This window comes from Bombina bombina, chromosome 4 (assembly GCF_027579735.1).
Source record: "Bombina bombina isolate aBomBom1 chromosome 4, aBomBom1.pri, whole genome shotgun sequence".
Classification (NCBI taxonomy): Eukaryota; Metazoa; Chordata; class Amphibia; order Anura; family Bombinatoridae; genus Bombina; species Bombina bombina.
Window position 1 is genome coordinate 688,674,374 of NC_069502.1, and position 13,021 is coordinate 688,687,394.

At 36.2% G+C, this 13,021-nt stretch overlaps 1 protein-coding gene across 1 annotated transcript in view; it reads right to left on the minus strand.

Moving 5' to 3' along the window:
• The window catches only part of METTL24 (methyltransferase like 24), a 153,634-nt gene extending 151,135 nt beyond the window's left edge, over positions 1-2,499 (minus strand). Inside the window, exon 1 of the mRNA XM_053710852.1 lies at positions 1,951-2,499. Coding sequence (XP_053566827.1) covers positions 1,951-2,244 — 294 coding nt within the window. The 5' untranslated portion in view covers positions 2,245-2,499. The remainder of the gene's footprint in view (positions 1-1,950) is intronic.
• Positions 2,500-13,021: the final 10,522 nt, after the last annotated feature.

Genomic DNA, 13,021 nt, shown 5'->3' on the forward strand with positions numbered 1-13,021 from the left:
CCCTTATTTCAGTTCTTTTGACAGACTTGCATTTTAGCCAACCAGAGCTGGCTCACCTGAACTCTACGTGTGTGAGCACAGTGTTATCTATATGAAACACATGAACTAACACCCTCTAGTGGTGAAAAACTGTCACAATGCCCTGAGAGAAGAGGCAGCCTTCAGGGGCTTAGAAATTAGCATATGAACCTCCTAGGTTTACCTTTCAACTAAGAATACCAAGAGAACAAAGCAAAATTGGTGATAAAAGTAAATTGGAAAATTGTTTAAAATTACATTCTCTATCTGAATCATGAAAGTTTATTTTGGACTAGATTGTCCCTTTAATTATCACATTTGCTTTGTTCCCATGTTATTCTTTATTGAAGAGGTACCTAGGTAGGTATCTGGAGCACAACATGACAGGAAATAGCGCTGCCATCTAGTGCTCTTGCAAGAGGATAACATTCTTGCAAAACTGCTGCCATATAGTGCTCCAAACATTTGCATGCTCCTGAGCTTAAAGGGACATGAAACCCAAAAAAATTATTTCAGGAGCAGCAGAGAACCTAGGTTCTAGCTGCTGATTGGTAGCTATATATATATATATATATATATATATATATATATATCTTGATTGTCATTGGCTCCCTCATGTTTTCAGTTAGAAATCAGTAGTGCATTGCTGCTCCTTCAACAAATGATTCCAAGAGAGTGAAACAAATTAGATAATATAAGTAAATTAGAATGTTGTTTAAAATTGTATTCTCTATCTGAATCATAAAAGAAAAAATTTGGGTTTCATGTCCCTATAAGTCCCTGCTTTTCAACAAAAAATACAAAGATAACAAAAAAATAATAGGAGTCAATGAGAAAGTTGTTTAAAATTGCATGCACTATCTGAATCATGAAAGAAAAAAAATGGGGCTTTGTGTCCCTTTAAGTATTTAATGTCCCTTTAAAGTTCCCTTTGCTAAATCTAATCTTGGTTAGTAAACCATTAACACAAAACAGTTGCACTAAATTACTGGTGTTGAGTGAAAGACACATACACATACCAGACACTCCAAACCAGCATACCAATCACTTTATCCATAGTTTAACTCTGTTCCCTAAGAATACAGATAGGGAGACTGTACCAAATTGTACAAGCATGTAAATATTTCAACATATAATTCCATACCTGAATTTATTGTTCCTAAAGCAACACCTAAATAGCAATGTGAATACATTAAGTTTGATCTAGTACTTCCTGTTTTCCAAATTAATGTTTACCAGACCCTAATCAATATGCAAAAAACTATGTCAAGATAAAAATCCCCACAGCCAGCTGCCCAATGTTTGGGGAATGTTAAAAATACCTTTTGCATTAAAGGATTACAAAAGTTCTCATGTCAATTTTTTAATATTTAGATCTCAAAATGCTAGATTATAAATAAATACAAACATCACTAAATATTAAAAGTTTTCCAGCTGGAAAGCATCTGACAGGTTAATTCTGTAGGTGCATCAGCACCTGTATAGTGAGGTAACACCTATATCACTAGCAAATGGTACTATTCCATTATTTGTCTATTAAACTGTGGCCCCAAGCTTTTTTGTAGCACTTACCTATCCAACATTTATTTTTGCAGGGCACAACACACCATGCACTCCACTTCTCTGCATTTATATGTAAGCTTTTTCTTAAGATTTATTTAAAATACACACTAATAGTGTGTTTCAAGTTATAGAGATAATAAAACATTCACTTGTCTTAGCAGTGAAACAATTTTCACCCATGCCCTTCTGATTCACCTTAGAAGCAGTAACCTCATCCATAAACCTTCATGCCCATTTCAGGCATTGTTAACAACAATCTATCAGCATACACTTCTGTAACACCTGGGCCATAAAAGGCATGGAGAGCAGAAAACTGTCAGCCAAAGCTCCGCATGCTGTGAATTACTTCCCTGCTTTGGTGTCACTTACCGCTTTGGGGTATCTCTTTTGAGGAGCCGAGCCGTGTCCTCCAGGGCTGCCCCCTCTGCTGCTACTCCTCCTCACATAGATCACCTGCCTCTTGCTGGGAACCTCTTCTGTCCTCCTGCTGTGCCCCTCTGTGCCAGGCTCCTTGACTGTATCCCTCACCATCAGACCAGCAGAGGGCCCCGACCTCCTCATCAGCTCAGCAGAGAAGTGGGTGCAGAGCAGCACCGCCAGGCAGAGGGCTAGGAGCCGCAGGGTGCAGACTCTCCAGCACATCCTCACCTCCCTGCCCCGCATCCCGCCTGCTGTGTACCTGAGGAGGGTTGAGAGTCACAGCATGGACGTGGTACAAACAAAGTTGGTCCCTCGATAATTAAGCCCCAGCCCTTGCGCTTAGTTAACGTATTATGCTGAAGTTCACATCACTGCAATTAAAAGTATCCATACACGCGGAACCGTAAAGCTGCGCTCCTCCAGTGCACAGTGAGGGGTTTGTGCGCTGCTCCAGCGGTGTTCTGTGCTTGTCAGAGTATGGAGCCTCCCCCCTTATGACTTCCCCCTCCCCGTGCAGTGCTCTAGCTGCTCGCGTCCCATGTAACTCTATCCCCGCACACACCGAGCCTACTGTATCCTTCACAGTCTGTGAGCTGGAGCTCTGAGACGACCAATAACAATCGTAGGGAAGAAGCACTCAGGAATTTACTTGTGAAGCTGGAAACGTTTCAAAGGTCACAACAACAGAATATGATCATTAGTTGAAGAATCTGGACAAAAGTTTATCTGAATGATAACGTATATTGTATTTACAGAGCAAAGAACACACCAATTTATAATTTGTCTGTTAAGCATTTCATTTAAAAGTAACTGGCTTTTGATTCATTATATTTAAATTATTGATATATTATCTTTACAAATAGTTTTTTGATGCAGGAAAAAACAAACTTTTCCAAATGAATTTGCAGTAAATTTATTCCTATAGTACAAAGGTAAAAGGGTCTGACTATTAAAACTCTATTCTGTATCATTTAGTGCTTCAGCAATATTACACCTTCATTCTAAATATTTGAAAGGCATCTCTTGTGTTTTTATTTGGATTAAAATAAACTAAGTGATTTAATGTCGATAAACTATATGCTGTCATTGAAAAAAAGGAAGGGATTGGTACTAGACTGTGATATTTTAGCTTTTTATAAATAAGTAAAAACATAGTATCTATGTAATATTATTATTAGTTTAACTGGACCACGACAACTTGTGTCTGTAAGTAGTTTTATACTAAATGCATGTATCTTTAAAGGACCAGTCAACACATTAGATTTGCATAATCAACAAATGCAAGATAACAAGACAATGCAATATCACTTAGTCTGAACTTCAAATGAGTAGTAGATTTTTTATAACAAATTTCAAAGTTATGTATATTTTCACTCCCCTTGTAGCATGTGATAGCAATCAGCCAATCACAAATGCATATACGTATAGTCTGTGAATTCTTGCACATGCTCAGTAGGATCTGGTAACTCAAAAATTGTAAATGTGCACATTTTTTTTAATGGAAGTAAATTGGAAAGTTGTTTAAAATTACATGCTGTATCTGAATCATGAAAATTTAATTTAACCTGAGTGTCCCTTTAAAGGGATAGGAAAGTCAAAATGTAACTTGATTCAGATAGGGCATGTCATTTTAAGACACTTAAATTAACTTTTATTTTCAAATGTGCTTCATTCTTTTGGTATCCCTTGTTGAAAAATAATACACACATATCCTACACTAATGGAAGCTATCTGCTGATTGGTGCCTGCACACCTTTTTTCTCTTATGATTGGATAACTAGATGTGTTTATATAGCTGCAAGTAGTGCAATGATGTTCCTTCAGCAAAGGATAGCAAGACAATGAAGCAGATTTGATAATAGAAGTAAAAATAAAAGTTGTTTAAAATTGTATGTTCTATCCAAATCATGAAAGAAAATGTTGGGGTTTCCTTTCCCTTTAAATGTGTATGCAGGTTAGAGCAAGAAGCAAGAACAAAAAGTAACACATAAAAAATGTAGGTCAAAATGAAATGCGCTATCCCCCATTCCAACCTATCAGAATTTATGTGTGAAACATCTTCCATTCCATTTTATTAGAGCATGATATATTTATGTTTTCTGAGAGTGATCAGGGTAAGGTCATATGGGAGGAGTTATATGGATAATACTGCCAATGACAAAGGCATGACCAGTGATAGAATAAGTAGGTGTGGTGTGGTGTAACCAGTTGCAGGGTTAATCCATGCCAGAATCTTTATTTGTTGGGAAATGAATGTTCAGACAAAAGACAAAGAAACAGGGAACATAACAAACAATCAAACCCTCCTTGAAAATGAAGATCTATACACCAGTACTATTCATGTCTAGCCCGGAGCATAATGTGTTTTTTTTTTTTTTTGCTTGTCTTACATTATAACATGACATAACAGAGCAATTATAACAAAAACATATGCAAATCTGAACTTAAAATGAATAATTATTATATCTATTTGTGAAGAGTGTGTTTGCTGGAATTTGATGACAGGTCGCAAGGGATAAGCTGATAGGTCAAAGGTAACTGTATAGGCTGTATTGGATAGATAGACAGCATGCCAGGGTCATGGCAAGTCAGGTCTAGACTTGACTAACTGTAACAGAAGATGAGGGCCGAGGCAGCACAAGCCAGTAGCAAGATGTGAAGAGATGTTAAAGACCAATGAAGGTCACACTAGAGGAGAGCAGCCAACTGGTACAGGAAGCAGGTACAACAGGCAGGTTCTGACTGACAACTAAAATAGTCAGTTTATATCAGATAGGCACTATGGGGCAGGTAAGTTCAGTACTAGATAGACAGTAACATTAAGCAGAGCAGACATGCACAAGAAAATAAATTAACGCTGAGGGAACATTAGCATTTTTTAAAGCAACTTTGGCATTTGGAAGAAGGCTACAGTGCTGATGGTTAGCTGCTATCAAACTGCATACAAAGTCAAAAGGGATATGAGGGTGCTTGCACAGTATACTTGGCTACTTCATAGTTATTCTTAAATATTATAAGAACTTTTTCTATTTTTTCCCATTTTCAGGGGGGACGGGGACGTGGCGATTTCTCATAGGAAAATAGTGATTAAAAAGGTGAAAAATAGCTATAAGGTACTGGAGATCTGGAATCTAAATACCAAGATCACCATGAGGTTAATCTCTGCACAACTGAGCATTATTTAAAGGGAAAGCCTCTCAGAAGGACAATATATGCAACTATGGTAAAGTAATTGGCTAAAATCCTAGTAAGACTCTGAAAAAGAACAGAGCTCTATGTTTTCAGAGCTGGCAAAATGGCTCTGGTTACCAAAATATTGAACAGAAAAATGACCATCTTTGCTCTTAGACTGCAAACAACTGTGTATTCATGAAACCAAAGCATTAACTTATTGCAATCAGTGGTGATTTAGTGTATTTATTAATGCAAAGAAAATTTGAGCAACTTTTTTTGAATAGGACAGTTTACAAAAGAATATACAAGAACTGGATTGCACCATTCTTGTGTTTGAGGGCCTGCAGGTTGGGATTCACATTAGATGCATTCAGCCCTGATGCGTATCAAGGGATGTCAGATCCTTGCAGAAACAGTATGCCACACTGAGGGGAATCACAATCATCTTTTTTTAATCTGTAGAAAAAAAATCATATTTGAGACCATCTTCATGCTACACTATCTAAGCCAAAAAAAGAAGGGGATATTTGAGGACTTATATAACATTTTACAAAAGGCATGAATTTATGTACTCACTAATTCTTGAATATGGTGTCATTAATCCTTTAACTGCTGAAGCATTTCCCACCCCCATGCTGAGCTGTTTTTGAGTTTTTAGATGATGCCCACATTTAAGCCCCCTCCACACATATTTATATTTATTAGATACAGCAGATTCAAATTGTACCATTACTTTATGTATGTGTCATGCCATGCGAGAAATCTACTTCAAAAGGTGTTCAGAAATATATATTTTATTAAAATTTTGATTAACAAGGTTGCAAACAATAGTGTGTGTGTGCGCTAAACGCTATAGAAGAAAGGGTTATCCTCATATAAATAAGTGCCTTTGCCATATGTCTATATATATATATATATATATATATTATTTTGTATTAGTTTTCCAAGTTACATAAATGCTAGATAAAAACAGTAAATGAAAAGCATAACTGAGAAATATGTTTTTATGTCCTCATTTCAAGCATGCATGAAATTATTTACAATACATACAGCCAGATTACGAGTTTTGCGTTATGAGTGGCTCGCTAATAACTTGCAAGTTATTTCCACCGCTCACTGCTATTACAGGTTTGCAAAAACCCGGCGTTTGTGAGCGATATGGTTGCGTTGAACTCCATATTGCACACAAATACAAGCGCTGCTTTGAGCTGCTTTGACGTGCTCGTGCACAATTTCCCCATAGACATCAATGGGGAGAGCCAGCTAAAAAAAAAAGCCTAACACCTGCAATGACGGAGCGTAAAGATCCGTAACGCAGCCCCATTGATGTCTATGGGGAAACAAAATGTATGTTTACACCTAACACCCTAACATAAACCCCAAGTCTAAACACCCCTAATCTGCTGCCCCCGACATCGCAGACACCTACATTACACTTATTAACCCCTAATCTGCTGCCCCCGACATCGCCGACAACTACATTACACTTATTAACCCCTAATCTGCCGCCCCCAATGTCGCCGTCACCTACATAAATTTATTAACCCCTAATCTGTCGCCTCCAATGGTGCCGCCGCCTACCTACACTTATTAACCCCTAATCTGCCGCCTCCAACGTCGCCGCCGCCACTATACTAAAGTTATGAACCCCTAAACCTCTGGCCTCCCACATCACTAACACTAAATAAATATATTAGCCCCTAAACCTAACCCTAAGTCTAACCCTAACGTAACCCTAACACCCATAACTTTAATATAATTAAAATAATTCTAAATAAAACTTACTATTAATAACTAAATAATTCCTATTTAAAAATAAATACTTACTTACCTGTAAAATAAACCCTAAGATAGCTACAATATAACTAATAGTTACATTGTAGCTATCTTAGGTTTTATTTTTATTTCACAGCTAAGTTTGTATTTATTTTAACTAGGTAGACTAGTTAGTAAATAGTTATTAACTATTTACTAGCTACCTAATTAAGATAAATACAAATTTACCTGTGAAATAAAACCTAACGTGCCTCACACTAACACCTAACATTACACTAAAATTAAATAAAATAAATTAAAAAAAATACATTTATCTAAATTACAAAAAATAATAAACACTAACCCAATCAGCCAATGGGATTGAGCTTGCTTTCTATTGGCTGTTCCAATCAGCCAATAGAATGAGAGCTCAATCCTATTGGCTGATTGGATCAGCCAGTAGGATTAAAGCTCAATCCTATTGGCTGATTGCATCAGCCAATATGATTTTTTACCCTTTAATTCTGATTGGCCGAGCAGCCAATCAGAATTCAAGGGACGCCATCTTGGATGACATCCTTTAAAGGGAACCTTCAGTGTATGGCTGGGACTGTATGATCAGCCAATCGGAATTCAAGGGACACCATCTTGGATGACGTCACTTAAAGGGAACCTTCAGTGTACATATGGGACCGTATGAAGAGGGTGCTCCGCGCCGGTTGTCTTGAAGATAGGCCCGCTCCGTGCTGGAAGGATGAAGATAGAACATGCCGTCTGGAGGAAGACTTCTGCCCACCTGGAGGACGACTTCTTGCCGCTTGGATGAAGACTTCTCCCGGCTTCGTTGAGGACTCCTTGCCGCTTGGATGAAGACTTCTCCCGGCTGGATGAGGATGGATGTCCGGTCTTCAAAAACTGTAAGTGGATCTTCGGGGGTTAGTGTTAGGTTTTTTTAAGGGTTTATTGGGTGGGTTTTATTTTTAGCTTAGGGTTTTGGGCAATATAAAAGAGCTAAATGCCCTTTTAAGGGCAATGCACATCCAAATGCCCTTTTCAGGGAAATGGGGAGCTTAGGTTTATTTAGATAGGATTATATTTGGGGGGTTGGTTGTGTGGGTGGTGGGTTTTACTGTTGGGGGATTGTTTGTATTTTTTTATACAGGTAAAAGAGCTGATTTATTTGGGGCAATGCCCCACAAAAGGCCCTTTTAAGGGCTATTGGCAGTTTAGTGTAAGCTAGGTTTTTTTTTATTTTGGGGAGGCTTTTTTATTTTGATAGGGCTATTAGATTAGGTGTAATTAGTTTAAATATTTGATAATTTCTTTTTTATTTTGTTTAATTTAGTGTTTATTTTTTTTGTAACTTAGTTAATTGTATTTCATTAATGTAATTTATTTAATTTTAGTGTAATGTTAGGTTTAACTGTAAGACAGGTTAGGTTTTATTTCACAGGTAAATTTGTATTTATTTTTACTAGGTAGTTAGTAAATAGTTAATAACTATTTACTAGCTAATCAACCTAGTTAAAATAAATACAAACTTAGCTGTGAAATAAAAATAAAACCTAAGATAGCTACAATGTAGCTATTAGTTATATTTTATCTAGCTAGGGTTTATTTTACAGGTAAGTTTGTATTTAGTTTTAAATAGGAATAATTTAGGTATGAATTGTAATTTTTATTTGGAATTATTTTAATTAGGTTAAAGTTAGTGGGTGTTAGGCTTAGGGTTACGTTAAGGTTAGGGTTAGACTTAGGGTTAGGTTTAGGGGTTAATAACTTTAGTATAGTGGCGGCGACATTGGGGGCAGCAGATTAAGGGTTAATAAGTGTAGTTAGGTGGCAGCGATTTTGGGGGACAGCAGATTAGGGGTTAATAACAGTAATGTAGGTTGCGGCGATGTTAGGGACAGAAGATTAGGGGTTAATAAGTGTATGTAGGTGGCGACGACATTGGGGGCAGCAGATTAGGTGTTAATAATATTTAACTAGTGTTTGCGATGCGGGAGGGCGGCGGTTTAGGAGTTAATATGTTTATTATAGTGGCGGTGATGTCCAGAGTGGCAGATTAGGAGTTAATAATTTTTAGTGTTTGCGATGCGGGAGGGCCTCGGTTTAGGGGTTAATAGGTAGTTTATGGGTGTTAGTGTACTTTTTTACACTTTAGTTATGAGTTTTATGGTACAGCTTTGTAACGTAAAACTCATAACTACTGACTTTCAGATGGCGGTACAGATTTTGTAGTTATAGGCTGTACCGCTCACTTTTTGGCCGGACAGGCAAACTCGTAAAAACCGGCGCTATGGAAGTCCCATTGAAAAAGGACTTTTTGAAAGGTACGGTAGTTACGTTGCGTTACGGCCAAAAAGTTGTGGGGTACAGCTATACCTACAAGACTCGTAATACCAGCAGTAGTGAAAAAGAGCCATAACGCTGCTTTTTCACTCATAACGCACAACTCGTAATCTAGCTGTAAATTATTTAATGTACAGTTGTTAAATGATCCACTTTCTACAGAATAGTAACGTCAAAAATACAATAATTGTATATATACACTACTAAACATTTTCAAGGGATTGTTCAAAAAAGAATTATTCAGTTATCCAGTTTCTGCAAAATAGTAACACTAAAATAAAAATATTGTAAAAAAAAAGGAAACTTTAATGCTATTGTTTTCCATAGCTTGCTCTCTCCACCTTCGATCCTCCCCCCATCACTTCACCCTATCCCCATTGCCCCTGTTCATCTCCTAATCCAAGTTCCAAAATTCCAGGCAACAATCTGAATTTCTAAAAGTATAAATAAAAATGTTCTGCATGTCTCGAGGAAGGGGAGATATAATTTATTCCCACTATTGGAGAAATCTCTAATATTCGCTTCAGTATTAATTTCTATGAATGTTGTCCAATCGGCAATAGATAATACTGCTTATTCTTACTTTACATTTTAAAGATTGTTTGGCTTTCCATTTTTTTCCAGAATCATATTCTTAATTATTACAACAATAGTATTCAACAATCGATAGACTGATTTAAATTCTCCATTATCTGTAAGAATAATAATATGTTATATATTAAGCTTAATTTCATAATTAACTAACCTGGAAAGCCAAATATCAACTTTAGACCAGGAATATCTGATTTTTGGACAACGCCATAGATCATTAAAGGGATACTAAACCCAAATTTGTTTATTTCATGATTCAGATAGAGCATGCAATTTTAAGTAACGTTCTAATGTACTATTATTACTAATTTTTCTTCGTTCTCTTGTTATCTTTATTTGAAATCGCAGGAATGTAAGGTTAGAAGCCGGTTCATTTTTGGTTCAGCATCTGGGTAAAGCATGTTGATTGGTTTGCTACATTTAGCCACCAATCAGCAAGTGCTACCCATGTCTGAACCAAAAATGGGCCAGCGCTTAAGCTTCCATTCCTGCTTTATTAAATAAAGATACTAAGAGAACGAAGAAAAAATAATAACAGGAGTAAATTAGAAAGTTACTTAAAATTGCATGCTCTATCTAAACCGAGAAAAAAACAAAATGGGTTTAGTATCCCTTTAACTATATCTGGATTAACAAAAATGCCTTTTGGACAATTAGCAAAGGTAGCACCAAGCCATCTTAATATTATGGTGTTAAATACACTCGATGTAATGTTTTTAGATGAGATTCACTCCATAGTAAAGATAATGTTGATATGTATATAACTTTGATCTGCACATAGGGTCTTCCTTTGAGCCTCAACTGAAATAAATGCACATTTTAAGCCAGGGGATCACTTTTAACAGTGCAATCACCTGGTTATTAAAGGGACATTATACACTCATTTTTTTCTTTGCATAAATGTTTTGTAGATTATCTATTTATATAGCCCATACAATTTATAGTTGTGCTTATTTTTAAATAACATTGCCCTGATTTTCAGACTCCTAACCAAGCCCCAAAGTTTTAGGAGAATACCGATGTATACCTACTCCAGCTTGCTCCTGTTTGTGTTAAGGGTCTTTTCATATGCAAAAGAAGGGGGAGGATGGAGTGTCTTATTTTCCACTTGCAGTGGGCTTTCCAGCTACCTTTTCAACAGAGCCAAACTGACAGCTTCTAAGTAAGTTTTTAAAAAGTTTTATACTGGATTTTTATATCAGTATCTGTGCATCTTATTCTTTATAGTAGTGTCTATTTAAGATAAACAAACCTAAGGTCTAATTAATTGTCTCTGTAAGTTAACTGCACATTATCATTGTTAGTATACTAATTACCTTCAGTCACTGCTTAGTTTCATTACTTTATATGAGAACTGGGACCAAGTTTACATTGACGGTGTTCTGTCAGAATAGCAAACATATCAGATCAGCGTACGGAAGTGACGTTCCGTCAGCTGTCTAATAAGAAATATGCACTGCGCATGTGTTCCTCAGCGTAGTCACATTCCAATGACTGAACCTCACAACCCATTAGATTCTTGGACAGTATTCAAACGGCAGAAAGTCACAGAACTAAACATTTTTTAAAAAAATATTTAGGAAGAAACGGCTCTGTGCAGATTTGTAACATATAGTAACAAACATTTAATTTGATTTCTTTAAAGTCAATATGACTTTTTGTCATTTATTTTTCTAAATTCACTTTATTTGTTCAGATATAAAATGTGCGTGTAATGGGCAGAAGCATTGAGACAGAATTTTACATTTGAAGAGCGCAAGACTAACAGTTCCATATTGACAGTGAAAGGGTTAGCAGGCGAGCTGTCACTTTTTAAAAACAGCTAAACACAAGGTTTTGTCAAACATGCCACAATCCAGCAAATTATTTTGGCCAAAGAACAGATAAAAGCACTGCGTTATGATAATTCAGACATTACTGGGACGGACTGGGACTTTCTGCTGCTTGAATACTATCCAAGAATCTGATGAGTTGGGACATTCAGGCATTGGAATGTAACTACGCTGAGGAGCGCATGCGCAGTGCGTATTTCTAATCAGACAGCTGACGGAACATCACTTCCGTTTGCTGATCTGATATGTTTGCTTTTCTGACAGAACACTGGTGCAAAAACTGATTAGCAAAATATTAATAAATGTTTTGTAGATGATCCATTTCTACAGTATAGCCTATACAGCTTTTTTTGTTTTTTTAAATGTATAGTTTTGCTTATTTTTAAATAACATTGCGCTGATTTTCAGACTCCTAACCAAGCCCCAAAGTTGTAGGAGAATAATGATGTATACCTACTCCAGCTTGCTCCTGTTTGTGTAAAGAGTCTTTTCATATGCAGGGGGTTGGGGGGGGGGGGTCTGCTTTTTTTGCTATAGAACCACTTTCAGTGGGCGTTCCAGCTATCCTTTTCAACAGAGCTAAACTGAGAGCTTCTAAGTAAGTTTTTAACAGTTTTATACTGGATTTTTATATCAGTATCTGTGCATATTATTCTTTATAGTAGTGTCTATTACATGCAGTTATATAAAAATTGGTGTATACTGTCCCGTTAAACCACTTTTTACAGGTGTCAAGTGTTTTTAGCTTCTGTTTTGCTGTATGATTTACAGTTGTATACATTTTTAAGGTGGGAATTTTTTAATTAATAAGTTCTTATTTTGATTTAATTTAAAGGGACATTACGTAGCAAGTACATGGAAAACATAACTATATATCAAGCACAAAATGGATATGTATTTTTTAAATATTGATGAAATAAACAAAACATTTTAGATCCCATAAAGTAATGGGCACTGTCCTGTTATAACCTCCCTTTAACAGAATGTGTTATACTTTATAAAACCCATAAATACACAAACACAAACTGGTCGCAGTCACCCCATAATAGTAGTATATTATCCAAAGGACTGCCCCATTAAATATAGCAACAGCTTGAGGCCATTTTCTTCTTTGCAACAATGAGTTATACAACCCTGAACATGCATAATATAGTTTAATTAAAGGAAAACTAAACACAATAGAATAGCATAATCAATAAATGCATAATAAATAGACAATGCAAAAGCACTTGATTTGAATTTCGCATAAGTACTAGATTTTTTCTGTCAAATTTCAAAATTAGTTTTATTTTCCTTCCTATTGCATCATGTGA